Here is a 24,517-nt window from a genome sequence, read left to right as displayed (position 1 = left end):
GTGCATGGGCTTGGGGAGGCCCCCCTGGTAGGCTTGCAGGCTTGGCTACCCCAGATGAAGAATCTGGTATTTCCTGTGGGACAGTTCATTCTTGACCTCCAGAAGAAAAGCTGTTTCCCAGAGGTTTTTTTTTGAGAAGCCTCAGCCTGGTGGGGAATTTTGAGAGGGAGATGAGGGGGATGGGAAAGGTCAGCACCACTGCAGAGCTCTGCCTGGGAGAGCCCCTCAGGGCTGTCGTGGAGTGAGTGCTCCTGGGTCTGAAGCTCTCCTAGCTCTCTCCTTTTCTGAGTTGAGGGCAGAGGGGAGGAAGGGGATGTGGATGGAGGGAGGTAGCTTCCTGGAGGTTCTGCTATAGGACTGCCTCCATCAGCCTACCCAGCCCACCTGGCAAGCCCAGATGGTACCACTCATCTCCAGGTCACCCCTGCAGGCATGGTGTCCTCCTTGTTCCCCCAGTCACCCAGGCCTAGGTGGACCTCTTCTGTGCTCCCAACTCTGAGCTCATCCATGTCAAAGCACGGCTCACAAGGCCATTGCCGACTCGCATGCCTGTCTCCCACACCAGCTCTCGGAGGGGAGTGACCCTGTCTGTCACCAGTGTTTTTCCTGAGCCTGGAATGCAGTCACAGTAAAACATATTTGTCATTCTGAGAAGGATAAAGGCGTGTTTCTGTAGCAGGTGATCTAGTAGGATCTATGTAAGAAAAGATCACAAACAGTCAAATATAACTTACTACTGAAAAAGATAATATATGGTTTCTGAAAAAAGAAAATTCAGAGTTCTTCAAGTGGGTTATGCACACAACAAAGGGGGCTAGAATAATGCCTTGCTCATAGTAGATGCTGCATAAACCAATTTTTCGTAGGATGAACTTACATGGGTTTTTAAAAAGCCTTTGCAAAATTCTACCCTGAAGGCAATTACAAATGAATTACCTATTCACAACAGCAACTAAAATGAATCCTCATTGTTAGACTGGGACAAGTGTTTCGCCAGGAGGAGGAGCCTGGCCCGGAGACAGGAAACAAAGCATAAAGATAAAGCCCTTCTCAGGCCACCACAGAGCTCCCCTCAGCTCAGGGGACCATCGGCCTCCCACCCCTCAGCACAGGCATGTCCCGGAAGGGCTGGGGAAAGACTTGGGGGCAGAGGGCAGGCCCAGCTGGTGGTAGCTGTGAACCCCATCAGCCCTACAGTTCTAGGGGTGCAGGAAGAGGAAGGATACCTCCACATGTCTGTGTCCTGCCACAAATCAACTAGGGGTCAACTCCAGCCCAGGCCGTCAGATCTCTTCTGCTCTTCTCAGCATGAAAGGGAGTGAACTAAATGGGGTGATGTAATCTTGTTTGGGGGGGTCTGTGGGCTATGAACCCTATCTAAGCTACAGACATCAGAGAAGTCCCCTGAAACCTAAAAACAGCATGTCCACTAGCAGTCAGTGTAAGCAGATACACAGGTTGATGGGGAGGGGACAGTGCAAGAGTCTCTTGTGGCCAAAGGTGGGTGACAACAGGAAGGCATCCTGGAGGAAGTGAATCTTGTTTGTAGCAGAGCTGACAGGATGGGGATCAGTGCAGCGGAGCAAAAAGGGCTCCAAGTCAGGAAGCCAGGGGCAGGGCAGGTGCTGAGCTGAGCGTGAAGGACGCAGGACGGGAGGCCAGTGGAGCCATTCCTTCACCTTCCCCTATAAATCTCCTCCAACCACCGGCTTCCTTATTCCCACTGACACCACCACTGAGACCCCAGCCACTCAGACACCCACACTTAGTGGTCTTCCATTCCTTTATCTTCTTCACCTACCCCCACCCCCATTCTGCCCTTCCAAGCCAGGCAACAGGTGCCATTACTTCTATCCTTGCTTCTTGAACTGGTCACTCCCTGTCTGTAGTTGTGGCTACTATGCTAGTCTAGGCTTCACCGTCTTCCTCCCGACCACTTCAGTAGGCTCTATACTTGCCTTTTGGGCACAGAGTCCACCAAAACCCCTAAACTGAGCTTCATGTACAGTGCTCCTCATTCCAAAATCTCGCATGACTCCTTACTGCCTTTAGACTGGAATTCCTTGGCAGGATATAGGATGAAACTGGGGCCATGTCGTCCTCTCCAGCCCAGAACAAGCTGTTAGCAGGATGCCTCTGCTGCTGTGGGCCACCCTCCCCCCTCACCCCGAAGCCCATCCCCTCTGGCCTGCCTTCAGGGCTTAGATCAAAGTCCAGCACTCAGCTCCCTCTCTTCCCACTTCCAGCAGCTCCTCCCGACACACTCAAAGCACTTGTCAGCACTTGGCTCTAACAATTTTATCACTATGAGTGTGTCTTCTCTTTCCAGATCTATTGAGAAAAGACCCACTCCACCTCTCAGAATGCCCTACTCCCTGCGGAGGGACCTGCTCAAGTGGTGACCTATAGACAAGGCTTTAAGATAAGCTTTCTCCTTAACAAAACACCGGGCTCTTGAAGTCTTGGTGAGTGAAGGGACAGAGGGTGGGGGTGATTTTTTGAGACAATGCACTCTCCTGTATTGAAGCAAGACAGGCCCATTTCAAGGTCTGCTTCCACCACTGCAGGGAAAATACTAGAAACCTGGCAAGGCTGGGGGCACCATCAGTGTTTCAAACTTCGGACAACTGTTAACAAAACCGAGGAGCAAATAGTCATTAGTGTTTTCTGTTGATAGGCAAATTCTCAGCTGCCACCAGTATCCTGACAAAATAATAGGAATTAACTAAGAGGTCATATAGCATAGTGGTCTAGGCACGGGAACTCAGCCACCTGAGTTCAAATCCCAGGTCTGTTACCCCCAGCACCTTGCATTGGGCAAGGTACATAACTTCCCTGTTAGGTGGACAGTACAGTCATAGTTGGGAGGATTCAGTGAGTGAAAAGTGTAAAAGGCCTAAGATAGTGTCTAGCACGTAGTGTTCAACAGATGTCAGCTATTCTTTAAACACAATTTAAAAATATTTAGAAGATGTCTTGCAGTTTGATTTGGGGCTCTCTCTGGAATCCCTTCCTACCTCTCCTGGTCTCTCTCCTCTCCATGTGCAGCCTTCCTTGGATCATTTCTTCTGCTGCTGCTCTGGATCTGAATTGTTCCCTCTGGGATGGTTTCCATGGGAAGGGAAGCTGGAGTGGCTAGGATCTCTAGGGTCTTTACCACTCAGGGACCAGCAGGGAAAACATACTGCAGGCACTCAGGGTGCAAGAAAACAGTGGCTAATGGCTCAGAAGGGTTTCTGAGACCAGGCCTGGGGTCTGCCTTACAACACTTAGTTAAGTGAATTGTTTGTAAGTTGCTGTTGATGGCTCTGGGTTTAAACCCCATGCAAGCCCGAGAGCAGCTGTCCCCAGCTGACTTAACCTCAGTTTCCCTGAGTCTGGAGCAGCCACAAACCTCCCAACGCCAAGCCTGCTGAGACCCTGAAGCCCATGGGCAACGCCAAGCCTGATGAGAACTTGAAATTCGCTAGCAAAGAAGAACTCAAGAAATATGTTAAGAATGATGTGAACTGCAAGAGAGCCCATACAGGGACCACAGATAATGAAAAAAGATCAGACAGCCAGGCGACAGCCCCAACCTTGTCCTGAGGATGGTGGATGACACCCTGCATCCTGCCCAGAGAGATCACCATAGGGCGACCTGGGAAATGCTCCCAGTCAGGGTTTCCAATCAGTTTTACCAAGGACTTTCCAAGTGGGAGAGCCCCACAAGGGCAGCAGGACAGGCTGTGGTGTCCACTCCTCTGGACGTGTCACCCCAGCCCAATAATCCCCCATGCCTCAGGGGAGGGGGGCTGAGCCAGCAGAGGTGGGGGATGGAGGAGATGACTTCTGGAGGACCCTGCCAATCTGAGGACATCCACATGGAAAAGTTACTGCGTCAACACATTAGCAGAAAATAACACACTTTTCTCTCTGCCAGCCAGTGTTCTCTTCACTCCTTCAGCACTGAGATTCAGCATGCTCAACTGTTCCAGGTGTGCTGTTCCAGATATAGAGGGAAGACAGACCCTTACTGGGGGCTGAGAGGGATTCTGTGATCTTCGAATGCTCCATTCTGCTTGTGAGGGGAAGGCAGGCAGCATCAGAAGGTGAGGGAGGGTATGGGGAGGGTGCTGCCAGGGGACAAGGAGGGGAGCAGCCCATGGGGAGAGCACTCTGACATCTCAGCTGACTCAGATTTGACAGGACCTGTCCACTCCGGCCTCTTCTGTGGCTGCCCTCTGCCCCTCAAGGGTGAAATGTCACTTCCCAGGAGCTTCTTTGTGAGCTTTCTCCTTAACAAAACACCGGGCTCTGGCCAGAGCCACCAGCATCAGCTCAGGCAGGACTCTGTTCCGTGCTGGCAACCTATCCCTACGCTGGCTGCCAGAATGGGGTGTGGAGGTCAGCTGGCCTTGGAGCTCCCACCTAGACTTGGGATTTACAAAAGCACTTCAAACCAAATTGAGGGTCCAGAGAAAATACTCCTGTGTCACCCCCATCTCCTCTCCAAGTATAAACTGGCCCCTCTGAAAACTCCAGACCCCAAAAGTCCACACAGATGGAAGGCTTTGGGGCCCCCCTCCTCTCCCCACCACCCAAGAATGTGAAATACCAGCAAACAAAAGTCTCATCCAAATTAGGAAGCGAGCAGCTCTGTCTGACCGTGAGTGTGTGCTGTAGGGGCTGTTTTGGGATTTTGGCTTTCCTGACAGATCCTTTCAAACCCATAATGCTATCAAGACTTAAGTTATTCTTGACCCCAACTCAGAGCTCCGTGCCACCTGGTCACTGCACACCCTTCCCCAAACCTAAGACGCTGCTCTAAATAGCTCTTTACTCAGAGCTTCTTGCTGGCTCCAGCCTCCGTGTCCCCCACCTCCAAGCCTGTGAACAGAGCCCTGTCCATGCTGGAGCTGGGAATCAACTCAGGCTCAGGTCTCCTCTGGGGAGCCACAGGTGGCGGTGCCATGAGAGGGCTCTGCCAGATGGGTGCCGAGATGTGGGCATGTGCCACAAGGACCAGCATCCCAGCCCTTAGCCCCAGCCTTGGTGCACGTACCCAAGGTCCCTGAGCGGGGACCTATCCTTGAGTGAGCAGGAAACAGGGGTGCGGCCCTCCTACCCAGGCTGCTGACAGGGGTCAGCAAGACCAAGGCTCCATGAGCTAGCAGTGGCCCTGGTACAGAGGCCCCTTCTTCCCCAACCCCCACGCTCATTTACCTTCCTGGGAGAGGACGATGAACTTGGTGGTCTTGAGGGTCTTTCCATTCAGTGTCCAGGTGACGGTGGCTGGGGGGTCAGAAGACACCTGGCACTGGAGCAGCAGCTTCTCGCCCTCTGCCACACGAACATCTTGCAGCTTCTCCTTGAAGACTGGGGCTGTCCCCTGGCTCTCTGATCTTTTTTCATTATCTGTGGTCCCTGCATGGCCTCTCTTGCAATTCACATCATTCTTAACATCTTTCTTGAGTTCTTCTTTGCTAGCGGATTTCAGGGTCTCAGCAGGCTTGGTGTTGCCCATGGGCTTCAGGGTCTCAGCAGGCTTGGCGTTGCCCATGGGCTTCAGGGTCTCAGCAGGCTTGGCGTTGCCCATGGGTTTCAAGGGCCCTGAAGGCTGTGCATTGCTCAGGGGCTTGGAACTTTCCACGGCCTTGGCATTCAGGGTCTCAGCACTGCTGCTACCATTCTCCGCTGGTAATTTCTTCTTGCCACCGAGCACTGAGCGAAAATCCGGGGTGGCAGGTTTCGGTGGTGGCACCTTCTCAGGCACAGGGGTCTTGGGAGTCCCCTTCTTGGCCAGGACAGAGCGGAAATCGACCTGCTGGGGGCTGTGCACCTTCCTCTCTTCCTCGGACACAGTCTTTGGCTTCACTTGCCGCTGCAGGTTGGCACGGAAATCCATCTGCTCGGCTGGGATCTCCTTCAGGTCGTCTTCCGATAGGGTCTTGGTACTCACCTTCTTCCCCAGGAGGTCTCGGAAGTCCAGCTGCTCCACCTCCTGCTGGCGGATCGCCTCCTCGGTGTGCTGCCTCGTCTCCACGCGCCTCTTCAGCACCCCTCGCACGTCCTCGCCGTCTTCCTCCTCTGGCCAACCCTGCCCTCTTGCTGGCCAGCCAGGCCTCAGGGTCCCATAGCGGTCACTACCACCACCATCAGCACCAACTCCTCCACCACAGAGGCCCTCACAGCTGGCAGGCTCCCTCCCCCTGCAACCAGTGAAGGAAGAAAGGAAAGTAGCAGGAGGAAAAGGGGCTGGGTAAGAAAGAAACGTCAGGGGAGAGCAAATCCCTGAGGGTGGGAGGGTAGAGGGGAGCGGGAGGGGAGGGGGAAGGCCGGCCAGGCTGTGTTTATAGATGGGAACATTGGTGAGAGGCGCTCGCTTGCTTAGTTGGTTTATTACATCGGTAATGACTTCAGTAGCCTTATAAGGGTGTGTGAAAAAAAAAAAAAAATCCCTCCCTCCTTCCCCTGCTCTCCCTCCCTCATTCGCCTTCCAGGCTCTCCCTTCTGGCTTTGGCAGCCTCAACTGCAGGACACAAACAATCTAGGGCTGCTGGGCGGGGGCTGCTGGGGCCTGGAGGATGGTGGGGATGGGGGCATGGCCTGGTGAGGCAGCTGTTGGGGGCACTCACCGTGGAAGGGCTCCGGCAGGGCTGTTCTGTAGCATCAGTGACACCTGGCAACTGCATTCACCAACCCGGTTCCTGAGGAATTCCAAAGATCAATAAAGATCAAGAGGCCCTCTGGGCAAAGGGCCTGTTCAGTGTGGACTTGATCACAGGCTGCTGGCCACCAGGGAAGATGGAAGTCGACGGCTTGGCTGTGACATTCACCCCAGCCTTAGATTGAGGGCAGGACCCTCTCACTCTGTGGTCACCCTTTATTTTCTCAGCTCTTATTTAAAAAGAAGAAGAAAAACAGAATCTCTGGACAACAGCTAAGGCAGGCATCCAGAAGTAGGAATACTTTTCTGTAAGTATATAATGTAATCATTCAATCAATCAGTCACTCAACCAATAAAAGGGGAAGGAGAAAGGCTAACCCTGCTGGGGACTGTGATAGAGCAGCTGGGTCTAGACAGATAGGCCCTGGTGGTGGGCCTGCCCAGTGACCTTGACTCTGACTCCATGATCCCTTAACACAGAGGTAGTTCCTTTCCCTCTCCTTCCCAGGAATGGAAGCACCTCTACCCCCACTCATTGATAATGCTCTCAGATCAGAACTTTTTGTGTTAAAAACCCAACAAGTGTTTTCCTACATGAGTGACCCTTTCTCTTCTTCCTTCAGGTGGGGAGGGCTCAGGTTTTTTCGTGTCCATAAACCTACTCAGTCTCCTGCTGGTGCACAGAGGCTCAGGCCCTCTGCTCAGGGGAGGGGCTGTACCCTGCCTGGCTGCAGTGCAGTGCATTTGCAGCAGATTGTCCCTCTAACCCCATAAGGCTGCCACCTGCTGGCATTTCTGAGCTTTGACCGGCCAAGAAGGTTCTGCTCAGGCTAGGGGAAGTGGTGAGGGCAGGTCTGTGAGCCAGAGAAGACTAGTGATGGTTATAACAACTGCATTTCATACAGCACCCTCTAGCTTTCATGACACCCACACACAGTTCTTTCTTGATATCCACAGCATGCCAGAGAGGTATAGAGTACTGCCATGCCCAATTTAAAGATAAGGAAAGGGGGCTCTGGGGTGGGACCCTCAGGGTCTCTGACAACAGTGCTCCCACTCATGCCCCTGGATGTGGCCGTCTCACTAGCACTCAGACCCAATAGCAGATGTGCCAAGCTCTGTGACAGATTCTTTACATGAGCCATCTCATTTAATCTCAGAACAGCTCTGTGAGATTAGAGTCAGCACTGTTTTTATAAGGTAAGAAAAATGAGGCTTATAAAGGTAAAGTAGTCCAGGCACACTGGTTCATGCCTGTAATCCCAGCACTTTGGGAGGCTGAAGTGGGAGGATTGCTTGACCTGGCAAGTTTGACACCAGCTTCGGCAACATAGCAAGACCTCATTTCCATTAAAAAATAATAATACTAAAGGTCAAGGTTAAGTTATTTGCCTAAACTCACAGAGCTTGCTAGTGGAGGCAGGGGTTAGGAACTGTGACCCTATGACGTTTGCACCCCACCCTACTCTGCTTATCAGTACAAATCTGGTCTGGGACATGTGTGTGTCCATGCGCATATGTAGATATCAGTCATACACATGATGCACACATATACTGGTCTAGCTGGTGGGCACCTGCACCTGGAGGTCCATGTTTGGGAATATGTGCACATGTGAGTTACATCCACCCAGACAGGCATCTGAGCATGCATTCTTGTGCATTCTGCTGGTGTTTGTGGGTCTCCACCTCACTCTACAAGTCCTCCCTCCCAGTGGAGGGACACTGGCAGCCCATGGCCTAGCACAGGATTCTCAGGGGCTCTGGGGCACCGCTCACCGTTTGGTGCTGGCACCCATTTGAAACAAGGAGAAGCCAATCGTTGCTATCCTCCAGCCCTCCTCTTGCCTGCTGGGCTCCTCTCCTTTGTCCGTTTCCCCAGTGCCCTCGTGCTGTCCCAGGCAGTGCTGGTGCAGGTACCTTCCTGGTTGCCTTAGCTCTTTCACTCTTCTCTCCTCCCTGGCCATGCATCCCATAGCCTCCCAGCCACCCTCCTCAATACTCAGGCTCTCAGAGGGCACAGACTCAAGGGCAGGGAGTCTCAAGTCTGGAGAATTTTGAGTTCAGGGTGTTCTTTTGCTCAACAAACAGTGGTTAGAAACCTCATGGGTGCCAGGCCCTGGGAAGACTAAGAGGTTCTCAGTGTGCCCCGAGTTCTCAACACTCAAAAAGGCTTATGGGCTTTGGGTGAGCTTGTAGAATAACCATGTGAAGTCACCCTGCTTCTGCCAGGCTGCTGGCCAGGGTCAGGCCACTCTTTTCCTATTTTTAAGCACAGCCTTGTGGGTGCTTGGGTTGACATGGAGCAGGAAGATGAGATGTCCGAGGGCTGTGTCTGCCTGGCAGTCCTTTCAGCATCTCCTCAGCAGAGTTTCTCCTGTCACCAGTAGAACACAGCCCAGATGTAAACATCAGGAGCAGACGCTGCCCAGATGGCTGCTTTACCCCAGCTGGACTCCTCTGAGGCTTTGGCAGTGGCCAGCCCTGTGCCCCAAGCTGGAGGAAGCCGACTCTCCCCACGGGGGAAGCAGGTAAGGGCTTCTGTCACTTCCCATGACCTGTGCTCAAGCTGGGGAGCACAGACTCAGATAAGCCTCTCAAGGGCTCCTGCCCAGTCCAGCCCCAGGCCTTGCCCTGTGGCACCCAGCAGGCTAAGGGGTCAGAGGAAGGTGGAGGACTTGGGATACCAAGGCTGACCCATTAAGGGGAACATCCGGTGGTGGGGTGATCTGGTGGTAACCATTCCTACAGCCATACACTGAAATCTCTGCTGGGCCTTAAAGACAAACCGTGGGTTCATTTGCAGCCTACAAAGTTCATAGTGGCCTCCTGCGTGGGACCCACACATCAGATCACCTAAGCTGCTGGAACAGGGTCTTGGGGCCATCTTCGACAACTGCACACACCCCGTTACAAAATCAGGGCTGGGGCTGAAGATGAGGCCGCATCCCAGGAGCTGCCACAGAGCATACAGGGCTGTCATCCTACATACTGAAACTTTCACAGACAAACAGAGTCCTTTCGCCTCTGCTAACGAAGCCCTGAATAAGAGTTCCACTCTGGTTACAAAGCCTTGGATCCTGTCCCACCCTGAATCGTCTACCTCTTGGATGGGTTTTATATGGAAAAATCAGTTTAAAGAACTAATTTCGACCAAGCGCGGTGGCTCACACCTGTAATCGCAGCACTTTGGGAGGCCGAGGCAGGCGGATCATGAGATCAGGAGATCAAGACCATCCTGGCTAACACGGTGAAACCCTGTCTCTACTAAAAATACAAAAAATTAGCCGGCGTGGTGGCCGGCGCCTGTAGTCCCAGCTACTCGGGAGGCTGAGGCAGGAGAATGGCGTGAACCCAGGAGGCGGAGCTTGCAATGAGTCAAGATTGTACCACTGCACTCCAGCCTGGGCGACAGAGCGAGACTCCGTCTCGGAAAAAAAACAAAAAAACAAAAAAAAACTAATTTCCTGGCAAGTATCAAGTGTTTCAAGTATTCCAGCTGGAATTTTGAGCTGACGTTTTGTCATTTCCCTTTTGGTTCAGTAGACAAGAGCTAGGAAGGGAAGAGAGGCAGAAACTACCCACCCATACTTGCCTCACAAACCTAGCAGGGACAGGCAGGATCTGCCCAGCCCTCTGCCCCTGCACACCAGACCCCTGGCTTCCTCCCAGCCATCCAATCGTTCCCCTCGAAAGGCACCCTGCCCTGGGTCCAAGTCGCTGAAGGAGCGAGGTCTCTGGCAGGCCTGCCACGTACGCTTAGGAAACTCTCCACGGACTTGCTTCTTCTTAGGTGGGGACAAAGTCAAGGCCAGGGCAGCGGCCTCTGAAAGGAATGAAGAGGTTGGACTTCGGGGAAGAAAAAGAGGCAAAGGCTGCACAGGTGGAGGCTCTCGTGTGGTTTCCCAGGTCCTTCCAGTTCCCTGTGCACTTGGGAGAAACTCTCCATGCAGAGCCATAAGGAATGGAAGAGCATCTGATTTCAGTCAAAAGATGAGGGTTTGAACTTGGGCTCTGTTACTTGCCTTTGGGTGGCCACGAGCAAATCCATAACCCTGAGATCTCAGTTTCCCCCATTATTAAATGATGATGAGGTTAGATAACTTCTGAGGCCCCTTCCAGCTGGGATAGTCTAAATTTTATGACTGTCCCCAGCTGGCCCCAGACAGTCTGCCTGCCGACCTCCTGGTGCACGCCTCCTCTCTGGCCTGGCAAACTTCCCACAGCCCTTTGCTTGGCTCTGCCTCTACCCCACCCTTTCTTGCTCGGCCTACTCAACAGCTAAGCCTTATCACATTTGCCAAGACTCAACCCTCCTTTTCCATCAAAATCCCAAAACAAGCTCATCTCCTCTAGGATGTCTGGCTTGAGTAACGTAAGTATTATCTCAAAGTGCTTCTCCTTCCATACAGACAAGATCATCAGCAGGTATTTTTACACATCACCGGTTTCCATTCTTTGTACTGACCTAGGGAGTAAGCGTGTACCTTCTCCCCACTTTGGAGGCAGAGTGGCCTTCCTGGTAATAACTAGTTCAAGCATAAGGCAAAGGCAGTTGATGCGTTCTGAGTGGACTGCTAATAACAGTAGGGTGACCAGCAGCCTGCAAGCATCCCATCAGCTGACTGCAACAGGCATGTCATTGAGCTCAGCTGAGATTAGCCTTGCCTAAATCAGCAGAACTTTATAGGAGATCCAAAGACTCTTAAGAAATAATAAAACTGCTTTTTAAAAAAGTAGCTATTTTTAATAGTTATTAAGTATTGGGGTGGTTTGTTTTGCAGCAAAAGATAACTGATACAGGTATAAAGCACATGGTCATAAAGGACCTAAGGGGATGGGGTACATATTGGGTGTTGCAGTAGCCTTGGCATTTAGCTCTAGAGCCTATTTGTAGCTCAGAGCTGTGAACATGATGGGCTCAGTATGGGGAGATGATAAAGTACAGGAGAGAAAGCCCCTTGCAAAGTGGTCAGGCACCCGGGCCAGGACAGGTCTAACCATCCTCAGGATGTGGTACGGCCTCCTATTTGTAGGTTAGGTGCAGACAAATGCTCTTCTTTGATGCTTACACGAACCCCAGGACCCACAGAAGGCATTCTGTCTCCCTCAATCCAGGGCTGGCATAGGATTTTAAGAGACAGAGCATTTTCCAGGTAAAAGAGCACTTCTGAATCATACTCATCTAATGAATATGATTATTCATTAGATTATTCATTAGTCCAACATGGACTATGGGCTCACCACTGTTCTAGGCCTGGACATGTAGCAGTGTGCCTTATGGAGCTGACCTGCCCACGTAACCTAGCAAGACCTTGAAAAGGAGAGAAAAAAGTAATGGGGAAAGGTAACCTCCTTGTGGCAGTTTTAAAATGTCTGCAAATTCTTCTCTCCAAGAGGTGGAACTGAATTTACCTCCCCTTGAGTATGGACTGTACTTAGTGACTCACTTCTAACAAAGTCGGAAGTGATGGTGTATGGCTTCCAAGGGTAGGTCTTAAAAGACACTGCAAGCTCCGACCTGGGCTCCCTCTTCGATCACTAGCTCTGTAAAGACACTCAAGCAGCCCCACGGAGAGGTCCACAAGGCAAGGAACTGAGTCCTCCCACCAACAGCCAGTGAGGAGCTGAGGCCTCCTGCCAGCAGCCAGTGAGGAGCTAAGCCTCCTGCCACAGTCATGGGAGTGAGCCTTGGAAGCGGGTCCTCCAGTGTCAGTCAAGCCTCCGAGACTGCAGCCCCTGCCGACATCCTGACTGAAACTTCAAAATCATCCAGCCAAGCTGCTTCCAAATTCCCAGCTGGGAGATGATAAACGTCTCAAGCTGCTAAGTTTCAGGGTAATTTGTTACACGGCAATAGATAACAAATGCGTTCTCTCTCTCCCCCTGCTTTTCCAACTTAATCCATTCCTCCTTCCTTCATACTCACCATAGGCCACATAATGGGGGAACAAGGATGTGACAAGACAGGATTCTGGGGAACTGAGCTCAAAAGGGAAGGTTCTAATGAACACTTGCTCTACTGAAGTGGAAGAAGCAAAAGCTTGTGAGCAGCACCGAGCCTGCACTTGCTTTACCTGGAAGTCCAAGCCCCACATTGGTTTGTGCTTCTTCTGGCTGCCCAGACCCAGGTTAGGGGAGCTAGGAATTTGGAGGGAAGGGTTAAGGGAGGCTGGCCGGACATGCAGACTCACTTGAGCAGGATCTCATACCGGCCGGCATGCCAGGGCTGCACCTTCTTTAGAACCAGGGTGAACACGTCCTCATTCTGAAGCACCTCGTAGTGGCCAGTGTCTTTGGAGAGGGCTTTGCCATCTCGGAGCCAGTGCACAGTAGGAAAGGGGTCACCAGCTATGGCGCAGGAGATGAGGACACTCTGGCCCAGGGAGGCTGTCACCGAGCGAGGCTTACTGATGAACCAGGGCTGGGTGCCATCGTGAGGCTCTGGAAGTTGGCAAAGGGCAGAGCTAAACAGGGAGACCCCTCAGCAGGCAGTGTCCACTCAATTCTCCATGGTGGTGAAGGGTGGGAAGACAGCATGTCACCCAAGTAACAGCTTGTCCAAAATCACTGTGATTGGACACACAAATGCAGCACACCCTTCTCGTTGCACATCCATCTCGGATACATTCTCAGAGGATAATATGAGCATGACTGTATATCCAAAGTAAGGGGAGGTAGCCCAGAAGGCACAAGGGCACCAAGCCAGGTGCTAATGATCTGCATCCAATGTGTGTGATTAAGAGTTGTCACTCACTTTATGTGTGCTTAACTTGTCTCTCCTCTTAAATATTGTTGTCTAATGGCAAGGACCCTGTTAAGCCCATAACTCACCTCAAAAGTTATTACTGCCAAATTGTTAAGTATATTACAGATTTCCCTCTTAGTACTCTATGCACCTTGGCACCAGTAACTCAGAGAGGGCAGGGACTTCAGAAAGCTGGGAAGGGCAGCCCCACTCAGTCAGAGCTTGCGATGTTGGACAGGGAGCTGGCCTCCGGGGCTGGGATAGGACTGAGGGAGCAGACGGCCCACAATGGGAACAAAGTAGCCTCATGTGGTTTCCTTGCCTCCAAATCACTTCTGGAGAGGCTGCAACAGCTCCTCCTTCCCACTCGCTCTGAGTGGGTCAGCCTCACCTTGTACCGTGAGCACGGCCTGGGTGCGGACCTCTCCAGCGCTGTTCCAGGCCTCGCAGGTGTATGTGCCCGTGTCCTCCGGGAACACTTCCTGGATACAAAGGCTGTGCTGAGTGCCTCTCTGTTCAAAGTGGAAGTCCTCTGACTCTTGGATCTCGTTCCCATTGTGCAGCCAGATGACCTCAGGGGGTGGATTCCCTGAACCAGGAGGAGGGGAAGGGGGATTGGTCAGGGAGGTCCTCCCCGGCCATGCAGCAACTCTGCACTTAATACAGTGATGTTGGATGAAACACTCCAACAATTCTCTATGCTTCCACTTCCCCATCAGTAAAATAGGAATTCGAACAGGATCTACCTCGTGGGTTTGTCAGGAGGACCTTAAAATTTGAATAGAGCAACTGAGAACATCTTCTGAGATTTGGGAAGTTCTCACAATTTTTTTTTTTTTTTTTTTTTTTGAGATGGAGTCTCGCTCTGTCACCCAGGCTGGAGTGCAGTGGCACAATCTCAGCTCACTGCAAGCTCCACCTCCTGGGTTCATGCCATTCTCCTGCCTCAGCCTCCCAAGTAGCTGGGACTACAGGTGCCTGCCACCACACCCAGCTAATTTTTTGGATTTTTTAGTAGAGACGGGGTTTCACCGTGTTAGCCAGGATGGTCTCAACCTACTGACCTCATGATCTGCCTCGGCCTCCCAAAGTGCTGGGATTACAGGCGTGAGCCACCATGCCCAGCCCATAATCTGGTTTTGTACCAGTCTTCAAATTACCTTCCAGCTACACTGGCCACACTATGTCTTCAAATTAATCTCTTACTGCTCTAGCTATATGGCCATCCTCTTCCTCTGGACCATTTAATCATGAATCCAGAAAATCCTACCCAGAGAAGGCAGAAAAGGGAGCACAAGAGTCTCCATTTCTTTGGGTCCATCGTTTGATGGTCCCATCTGATTTTCTGGTGGATCAATGATGTGAGCGGGTCCTCGGAGAGCAATACTCATTGCAACCAATTTTCATGTTAATCCCTGAGAGACAGCTGCAGAGACAGACCTGACACTTGGACTGTCATAGTGACCTGGCTTCCATCCATGACTTTGAGATCAGAGAGGCCCTGCAGGAAGATGGGGGCAGTGGGCTTGCTGGGGGCCACAGGCAGAAGGTACTCGCTCTTCCCGCTACTCTTCTTTTCTGTGTGGTAGAAAACAGAACGTGGGGTGAACATTCATGCATTCATTCAACACACACAGACTGAATGACCAATTGGTACACGACAGTGTTGATGCTCAGGTTCCCACCAGAAACTGGCAGCTAACAGATAAAGAGTGTTTGGAGTTCCTAGAGATCATTAGGAACGAGATGCCTCCCATTTCTCTGCTTGGCAATGACGATGTTCTTGCCTGATAGCCAAGAATGAACAATGAGCTTTTATAAGTTTGTGAGTTTTTAAAACATTTTATTTATTTTTTCAAATAAATGATACACTCACATGGTACAAAATTCCAAAGGTACCAAAGAGTATGGAAAGTCTCCCTCCCACCCCATCCTCCGGCCACAAGTCATCTCTCCTCAGAGGCAACAAGTTTTCTGTCTCTTGTTCATCTTGCCAGAGATGATCTGTGTGTGTAACATATAGAAGCAAACAGGCATTTATTTTCTTCTTAAAAAAGTAAATGAAAGCACGTTATACAAAATAATTGACATCTTTTTAATTTAACAATACATCTTGCTATCTCTCATAAGACAGAACTGAAGAGCTTCTCTATCATTTTCTATAATTATATGGTGCTCCATTCCCATCCTAGGAGGTTTTAAGCACCTCATGAAAGCCAAAGACACTACATTCATTAGAACGGCTAAAAAGAAAAAGACATCACATCCCAGGAATTGGCCTTGACAAGGATGTGGAGGAACTTGCAACTCTCATACGTGTGGCAGGTGGTACAGAACCTCCTGAAAACAGTTTGGCAGTTTCTTAAAAAGTTAAACATATACTTCCCTTAGGATCTAGTCATGCCACTCCTGGGTATGTCCGCGAGAGAATGCAAGCACATATCCATACAAAGTCTTGTACACAAGCGTTCAGAGCAGCTTCATTCAAAATAGCTGCAAACTAGAAATGACCCAAATGTCCATCGACAGGTGAGTAAATAAACAAATTGTGATATATACACACAATGGAATATTACTCAGCAACAAAAAAGAATGAACTACTGAGGGTACCACAACAGGGATGAATCACACAATAATTACGTTGAATGAAAGACACCAAGCTGTAGTCCCAGCTACTCGGGGGGCTGAGGTGGGAGATCACTTGAGCCTGGAAGGTTGAGGCTGCAGTGAGTCATGACCACACCACTGCACTCCAGCCTGGGAGACAGAGTCGACTCTGTCTCAAAAACAAAAACAAACAAACAAAAAAAAGGAAGCCAGACAAAGAGAGAGTACATATTGGATGACTCCATTTATATAAAATTCTAGAAAATGCAAAGTCCAGTGACAGAAAGCAGATCAGGAGTGGCGTGGGGCAGGGGACGGGGGGTTGGATTATAAAGGGGCATGAGGAAACATTTGGGGGCAATGAGAAGTTCACTTTAAAAAATCATGGCAAAGGTTTCATGTGTGTGCATATGGCAAAACTTATCAAATTGAACACCTTAAGTCTATGTAGTTTATTGTACATCGATAATACCTCAATAAAAACTGGGAGAAAAAATCAATTTATTTGAGAGAGGGAGTGTGTTGGCAAGTCAAGGAGGGTGAGAGGCCTGGCCCCTCACTCGCATTCAGTTTCTTGTGGAGGTGGGTGAACAGCCTTTCCTCATTCTTAGAATCTCCGCCTCACAGGAGGCTGAAGGGGAGGGGGCTGCAGAGTGGCTGGCCCTGCTGTCCACCTCTCACAAAGGACAATCCTGGTGCAGGACAAGCCATGGCTGCCCAGCCTCTGGTTTCTCCCTTGGTCCTGTGAGCCAGGCAGCTTGAATCTCAGCAATGCCATTTTAGCATTTTTTGTTTTTGTTTTTGGCAGGTGCAGCTGTTGAGAAGGGGAGGGTTAGGATATCTAACTTAAACCCTAAGTTTCTGGGGAAAGGGTCACTGGCATTTTGGGTTCTTATCAACACAAGACCACAAATACTAGACCTTCTTCAAGAAGCAGAGTCACAGGGGAGGTTTCCAGGGTATGTAATGTATCTAGGCAGGTCTCACCTCCAAAGTTGCCACTGAATTTTTATCTGGTGACACTGAAAATGAAAGCAGGCCTACTGTAGAACTTTCCTAGCCCAGCCTCTGGGAACCTGGATAGGGAGAGACTGGGAAGGCCCAAGAGGCTGGAGGAAAACTTCCCCCAAAGCAGGTGCAATTGAAGGGCATGGAGCCTGAGTGTGAAAGCAGGTACCCCCCGACGGTACCCTTGGAAGATGGGGCTCTCAGGCTGCTGCTGTTCTCCGGTGCTCCTGACTCAGCATCGCAGCCTTTGACGGAGGGCTGCCAGGGGCCTTGGTGGGGGCTCCGGGAGTGAGCTCGGGGGACACACGATTGGAAAAGGATAGATCTATCTTGTTTCTCTCACTAGGCTGCAGCAGTCAGGAAAGCTGGCTGCCTCGGGAGAGTTGAGGAATTTCCTGTCTCGCACAGACTGAGAAGGCTCAAAGACAAAATGTTTTTGTCTTTCCACAGCACTCCCTGTTCCTGCCTCTGCAATCTCAGTGAGTCCCCAGCCTTACAGAGCTTCGTGCAGATGGGCTCAAATTCCTAGATGCTACGGGAACCTCACCAACGCCAGCGTACTCCCCTTCAAGCCTGTGGCAGTCTCCTCTTCAACCCCACCGTCTCTGGGTTCTTCCCACAGCCCCTGTTTCCTGGTCTAGGGGTTTGGCAAAGCCAAGTCACCCTGTGGGTCTCAGCCATTGGGGACTAAAAGCCTATCTGTCCCTCCCTCCCCTGGGAGCTCAGAAGTATGCATGAAAGGGTGGCCCGGCAGCTGCCTCCCACCAGGCAGCTCACTGGTTCCACCAGCAGCTGTGGAGGGGATCCCGGCCTCAGGCTAGTCTGCCTCGTCTGAAGCCCCACTTCCTCATTGGTCTCTAGGGGGAGTCATGGTATCATCACAGGACTTTGGGTAGTTTTAAAGAGATAATAGGTAAAAATACTTTATACAACCATTATTATCAATGAGAACATTTGTATGAGGCTGGCATGAGAACTGACTCACATTTATCCACCTCGGCTCAATTACGTGATGGGTTTATCAGCAGCCAAAGAACCAATGGAGTCTGGGCCTCACCCAAGGGTTGTGGACTCATTTTTATATGACCTGAGGCAAATGCTGTTAGGAATACAAATGCATTGCTTAAAAATATCAAGGGATCTATCTCAAAGTAAATTGAGGACAAGCTTTCGTTGCACCCCCTCCAGGAGATGAGTGAGTGAACTTGGGAGGAACCGGCTGATCGGCAGACATTTAGTTCTGGTGTCACTCATTGCCTCTGGCCCTGTGTTTTGTTCCCTAAAGCCCTACAGCAAGAATGAAGGGAAGATGGAAATGATTGGGAATGAATGTTCAGAACAAGCCTGTTCTGAGACCAGCAAGGTGGGACCCAATTCCAACTCGCCACTCCACTGTACTGGTGTAGAGACCAGGAGAGACTTAACTAAGGGGAAGTGACTTGGCTAACGTCATGGGGCCAGTGTGGGCAGACCCAGAGCTCATGCCCAGGCCTTCCGACGACAAGGCCGGGATGTTACATAGGCATCTCTTCAAAGGGAAACAGTCTCCTCCAACGGTGCCCATGGTGACCGCTCCAGGACAAACACACTGTCAGCTGACCCATATCCTAGATCCCTGGCAACTGAGAAAAACTAAAGCAGAACAGAGACAAGCCAGGTGAAAAGGGCAACACGTGTGTGTGTGTGTGTGTGTGTGTGTGTGTGTGTGTGTGTGTGTGTGTATTTCAATTCATTCCAAAGCCAAACAAATTATTCTGGCTCATCTCTGGCCTCTAGACTCTATCAGTTTATGCTCACTCTCATGTGGACTTAGATAAGATACGAAGGGACAGATGGAAACTGGCATTCTCAACACATGGCCCTGGCTGTGTGATCTGAAGCAAGCTTCCCAAAGGAAACCTCAGTGTTCTCTCCTCTAAACTGATGGTAACATAATACTGAAAAGTATGATGTCTACATCATCAGTCTAATGCATGGTAATATTGCAGGGTTTTAGATGATTAAAAAATAACATGTAAAACAGCTAGAACAACACATGGCACACAAGAAGTATAAAAATCAATGTTTTCTGACTTTTCCAACCCAACTGACTCCTTCGGTTGTAGAAATTCAACCTGATAAGAACTACAGTGAGAAGCGCCCCTCAAACCAGAACTTTCACGTGATGATGATTCCTTATAAAGCCCAGCACTCCAGGATTCCAAAAGATGCTCACAGCTCATTCAGTGTTATCCTCAACGTCTCGGAAGTATTGGGCAGATTGTGTCTGTTTTACAGTGGAGGGAGCTGGGACTCAGAGAAAGAAGCTCGCCTGTCCTAAGGTCCTGCGGCTGCGATGCCCCCCGAGGAGGGGGATGCTGCTGGCGGGGTCCTGGTCTGGGTGCTTTCCCTTGACTGTCCTGGGAGCAGAGGCAGATCCCAATTCTACGAGGAGCTTTCTGTCATCATTGCCATTCGTGTCCTGAGCTATCCATTATGCTGGGAGTCACTCCTCTCTGCTTATCCTTCAGCCTCCTTCTAGCAACATCCTGGTTTAAGGACCAGGGTCTGAGGCAAAAGGCCCCCAGTGACAAGGTTGTCTCAGAGAGCCGGAGCCTTCTTCGTCTTGGGAGGACACACACTGGCCATGGCACACAAATAGCAAGGGATGCTTTGCCGGGACCCAGTGACAGACTTGCCCAGCTCAAATGGGGCCACACTAAATATACCCTGGGTTTTCCCACAGCTGTGCTTCCTGCTGTTCTGCTGAGACTGAGCCCAGAGAGGGCCTTCTTCCTGGCGTGCAGAAATGGCTGAGTCTCCTCGCTTTCCTTGCCTAAGATTAAGGACCTAAAGTGCATTTATCTGTTGCTCTGTTACTTGGTATTAGCCAATTCACTCACGGACTCAGTCATTAAACTGCTACTGTCCCATTTTGACAGAATGGAAAAAGATTGATTGGGCCGTCCTCCAACGGGAAACACAAGCACAATGACTAAGAATAAGCCAAAGCAGATTGCTGACAAGTAAAAATGATGCCATGTAGCCAAAGCTGTTAATAGGACTTAAGAAAGAGCAAGAATGGGAGAAAGGGAAGAACAGTGAGAGAGCAGAAAAAGAAAAAGAGGGACCGTGAGGAAGAGAGCGGGGAGAAAGGGAAGCAAAGGAAGGGGGAGAGAATGAGAGACAGAGACAGATATACGCACTGCCCACTTCATGATTCTATAGACCCATGGAGTTTTCCACCCTTGCCATTTTGGCTGTTTTTGACTCATTGGAAGTTTTTGAAGACAGTTCCTAGTCATGAAACTAAACATGAAACGATTGCTCTGGTGAAGCAAAAGCATCAAACAAATGACCTATCAGGATCCCAGAGCAGCCAAGCAGAAAGCACATGGGCCGAAGCGGGTGGGGACCTGGTGCTGCCCCTGATGGGCTGGGCTACTGCCGGCAGCTGCCATCACCTCCTGAGCATCACTTTCTTCATCTGTGAAGTGAATTTGGACGTGTCAAGTGGAGTTGTTATGAGAATTAAATAAAACAAGCCAGCTTTTCTAGCCAATTAGACTTTTCCTATCGAAACAATTCCTTCTTAAAAACAAATTGATAGTGGTTTTACTTTAAAAATGCTAATATAAATTGATACCCAACATGGCGTTTTGGAAAGCTCTTATTTAGAGGAAGAGTTAGACACCCACAAAACAGGAGCAGTTTATTATCTCTTGCACTAATTCTTCTTATAAAATAACCAATAAAGCCTGTTCTTCAAACCCAGCACCAGGAGCGAGGCCTTTAGCTCCTCTGGGACCTGACACTAGGAACCCACTGCTGCCTTTGTCCTGGGGGCTGGTCACGATCTGGCATCTCCTTCCGCACTACAGTAATTCTCCTGTCTTCCCTCCATGGCCCTTCCTTTTCTTTCTATGGTTTTAGCAGGAAAAACAACTGAATTCTGAATTTCTCCTTATAAGTGTTTTTTTCTACCTGCCAACATTTGCTGGTCAACGTGCTACTTTCTGAAGCCCCATGCTCCTGGATCCAAATTTGCATTCAATGCACATTTGCCTTAATCTTGGATCTACCAAATATTTTCCTCAGGCTGTGAACATGAGCTATATTCCTTAGTTATTACAATGCAAAGTACCATTCCAACAGCAATTCTGATTTACTCCAAACCCCGTTATACTATGGAAATTCAATAGATCACCAATTGGGGGGGCACCGTGGAGGCATAGTTCCCCCACCTTCCTGTATTTGGAGTTCAAAATCTAGCATGGTCCAGGGATCACCACCAGCCTCCTCCTTTCCCCAAATTCCAGGATTGTCAACTCTGGAGGATTCATCAGAGGAGTTACATTCTCCCTGCTGACATGCCACGCAGCCCCTTCCCATTTCCAGGGGGTTTGTGCAAGCTGTAAATCCCCGGGGCATCTGAATTCCCCTTAAACAAAAAGCTGTCTCCTAACCACACAGAACCTTCTTGAAGTCAGCAAAATGGCTACTTGGTGGCATAAAAAGGATTTTTCCTCCCATAGCCTTGTTCTCTTTTGGCCTCCCTTCCTCCCAGAACTTAAGAAGCAAATGGGAAGAGAAGTGTGCGAGGAAAAGAATGAAAGGAACCATGACGTATAATATCCCAAAAAAGATCTCTGACCAGCAATGATAGGGTTGCTAGCTGGGAAGCAAGGATCACTGCAACCACAGCCTTTTCACTGTCTTAGAAGTTATAATCACACTCTAAACATAAAGGTATGGCCTCCAAACCACCCACTGTTCCCTCCCAGTGCGGGCCTGGAAACCACACTTTCAGTTCCACTGTCATCACATGGGTCGCATTTTGCCACTAGGAGCTCAATGCTGTGATTCTGCGTAGCATTGTTGATCTGGGACTCGATGTAATTATGACTGACTGTGGGCTGTGGAGGTGGAGAGTTATAAAGCTCTATAAGGGCCCTATTGGTAAAATGAGGCTCAAGTTCTATGGTATGGGCACAAACATACACGTATATGCTCAGAAGTCTTTCTGCAACACGAAGAACCCACGTGGCACACAAACCTATTTCTGTAGTCAATCTACACAAAATGAAAATATTGGTTATAAATTTTAACATGTAATTAATTGCTTGCCTTTGTAGAGTTAAAAGCTTTTGGACATATGTTTTGAATAAACTAAGCTTCTTAATATATATAAAAAAGGCAAGTTAAAACTCATATTTATTCTACTTCAATATATTTCTCTGTAGCCAATATAAGTATTTAAGAAGTTGTCAGTTGGGTGCAGTGGCTCACGCCTGTAATCCCAGCACTTAGGGAGGCCGAGGCGGGTGGATCACGAGGTCAGGAGATCGAGACCATCCTGGCTAACATGGTGAAACTCCATCTCTACTAAAAATACAAAAAACTAGCCGGGCGTGGTGGTGGGCACCTGTAGTTCCAGATACTCGGGAGGCTGAGGCAGGAGAATGGTGTGAACCCGGGAGGCAGAGTTTGCAGTGAGCCAAGATCTCGCCACTGCACTCTAGCCTGGGCAACAGAGTGAGACTCCATCTCAAAAAAAAAAAAAAAAAGAAGTTGTCAGTGTTTTTAAGCTTAAGGAGGTCAGGGTCCATACCTTATGTCAACTGGACAGATTGTGTAGTGTCCAAAGTACCTGTGCATAACCGGGGAAGACAAAGGAGGTGGCTCCAGGCTGCCCCGCAGACTGCCTGGTATTAATCTGAAAACAAATTGTGCCTCTACTTATTGCCAAGCAAATGCTGACTTCACTGGTGCCTGTTGTCTTCATTAAAAGCTCTGCATCAAAACAAATACTCTAATAAATATGTTTGTTATATTTTATTATCTATTCTAGAGATCATCTTTTTATCTTTTTAACTTACCCACATTTTATGTCCTTAGATGCCTTTAACAGGCCCACCAGGCCTTCAGTTAAATAAACAAACCATTAGGCTGAGACACTATGTCACAATGGGTACAACTAGCAGGCTATTAGTAAATCTAGACACTTAAGAATTTTAGCCTTGACAGAGATACTCCAGGGGGAAAAACATTTTAAATATTCTAGCCCAAGGAAGCCCCCAGCAATGACTCAGTCCAAATACTGTGAAATCTATACTGTATTTCAGATCTTCCTGGGCTCTGCAGGGATTTGAATGAATCATCTTTTAGACTCATGCTGGGTCAGGAGGAAGGACGTTCATTGCTTGGTTAATCATCGGGGAATTTTTTTCCCTAGCCTGTGTTGGGGAAAGAAGGAATATTTGTTGAGGGACCCTTTTTTTTTGAGACAGGGTCTTGCTCTGTCATCCAGGCTGAAGTCCAGTGGTGTGATCAGCCTCCACCTCGCAGGCTCAAGCAATCCTCCTGCCTCAGCCTTCTGAGTAGCTGGGACCAGAGGCGTGAGCCACCACGCCCGGCTAATTTTTGTATTTTTTTGTGGAGACGGTGTGTCACCATGTTGCCTAAAGTGGTCTCGAACTCCTCAGCTCAAGTGATCCACCTGCCTTGGCCTCCCAAAGTGCTGGGATTACAGGCGTGAGCCACTGCACCCAGTTTGTTGAGGGACTCTTAAAGGTAATTTGCAGATTTCCTGCACACCCTAATGGGCACTGAGCCCCCAGAAAAGCGAGGAATTCTAGGGAATGACTCCCTGCACTGCAGGGGAGGTTCAGCAACCTCTGTGCTCTCGTCCATCTTGGGAATGCCTGCTCCCATGGCAGGCCTGGCTCTACACACCGTGTGACGTGGTCCCTCCCTGCAGGGAGCTTACAGTCTGGAGAGGAAAATAATTAAACAAGCAAGTAGAGTAAAATGAAAGTGAATTTTCACGGAGTAATATGCTTTCTCCTCACCTCCAGAGGCCCTGCACGGTGTGCCCCCGCCTTTCTGAACTCACTTTCTATCACACTTCCCCATCTACTTCACTGCAGCCAGAGGCTGCCGTCTTGCTGCTCTGAAACGGGCCAATCCTGCTCCCAACTTAGGGCCTTGCACTTGCTGTACTGCCCGCCTGGAGCTCTCTTTCCCCAGGCCATGGACGCCTCTGAGGCTTCCTTCCTCATAACACTAAAGATGCACCCTCTCACCCCCTTGATTCACACACCCTGCTCACTGGCTTTTTCTCTTGATAATTATTCCTTTGTGACCTGCTCATGTTAACAGCAGGTGCCAGCATTTAAAATGAGGCCAGGTGCTGATTGCTGCCCGCATCCCCAACAGAATGTAAGCACCCTGCAGGCAGGGCCCTCAGCTGTCCTGTCTACTGCAGTGTCCCCAGAACAATCCCAGATCAACACAGGCACGCAGTAAAGACTTGTTGATAAGTAAATGTAATACTAGAAGCACGCGGTGTTCAGGGACCGCATTCTGGGGTGATTAGGGTAGGCTTCCCAGAGAAAGTGACATTTGTGGGAGTTTGTGGGATTTGGAAAAGAGAGTCACTGACGAGGGGAGGCAGAGAAAGCATGAAGGGCTGGCTGCAGAAATCGTGTCTGAAGGCTGCACCAGCAATCTTGATGATTCCAAAATCT

The 24,517-nt window shown here is 49.8% G+C and overlaps 1 protein-coding gene and 1 long non-coding RNA gene across 11 annotated transcripts in view; one reads left to right on the top strand and one right to left on the bottom strand.

Annotated features, from left to right (window-relative positions):
- MYLK (myosin light chain kinase) overlaps window positions 1–24,517 on the bottom strand; it is a 274,054-nt gene that overhangs the window by 80,731 nt on the left and 168,806 nt on the right. For all 7 annotated transcript variants that reach the window (XM_015446344.3, XM_074033282.1, XM_065539127.1 and 4 more), the window contains 5 exons: window positions 14,835–14,972; window positions 13,786–13,983; window positions 12,841–13,090; window positions 6,618–6,689; window positions 5,206–6,191 (listed from right to left, as the gene is read on the bottom strand). In XM_015446344.3, the coding sequence (XP_015301830.2) occupies window positions 5,206–6,191; window positions 6,618–6,689; window positions 12,841–13,090; window positions 13,786–13,983; window positions 14,835–14,972 (1,644 nt within the window). The remainder of the gene's footprint in view (window positions 1–5,205; window positions 6,192–6,617; window positions 6,690–12,840; window positions 13,091–13,785; window positions 13,984–14,834; window positions 14,973–24,517) is intronic.
- LOC135969401 (uncharacterized) lies at window positions 6,490–20,547 on the top strand. 4 transcript variants are annotated; one of them, XR_012431632.1, is made up of 3 exons: window positions 6,490–6,957; window positions 9,037–9,177; window positions 17,460–20,547. It is a non-coding gene; the product is annotated as an uncharacterized lncRNA (long non-coding RNA). The 4 variants fall into 4 exon arrangements; XR_012431631.1 differs by having other exon boundaries at window positions 9,034–9,177; XR_010584644.2 differs by lacking the exon at window positions 17,460–20,547 and adding an exon at window positions 9,453–10,113 and having other exon boundaries at window positions 9,034–9,177.

Source organism: Macaca fascicularis, chromosome 2 (genome assembly GCF_037993035.2).
Source record: "Macaca fascicularis isolate 582-1 chromosome 2, T2T-MFA8v1.1".
In the NCBI taxonomy this organism is placed as follows: Eukaryota; Metazoa; Chordata; class Mammalia; order Primates; family Cercopithecidae; genus Macaca; species Macaca fascicularis.
This window is presented reverse-complemented; position numbering and strand designations above follow the sequence as displayed.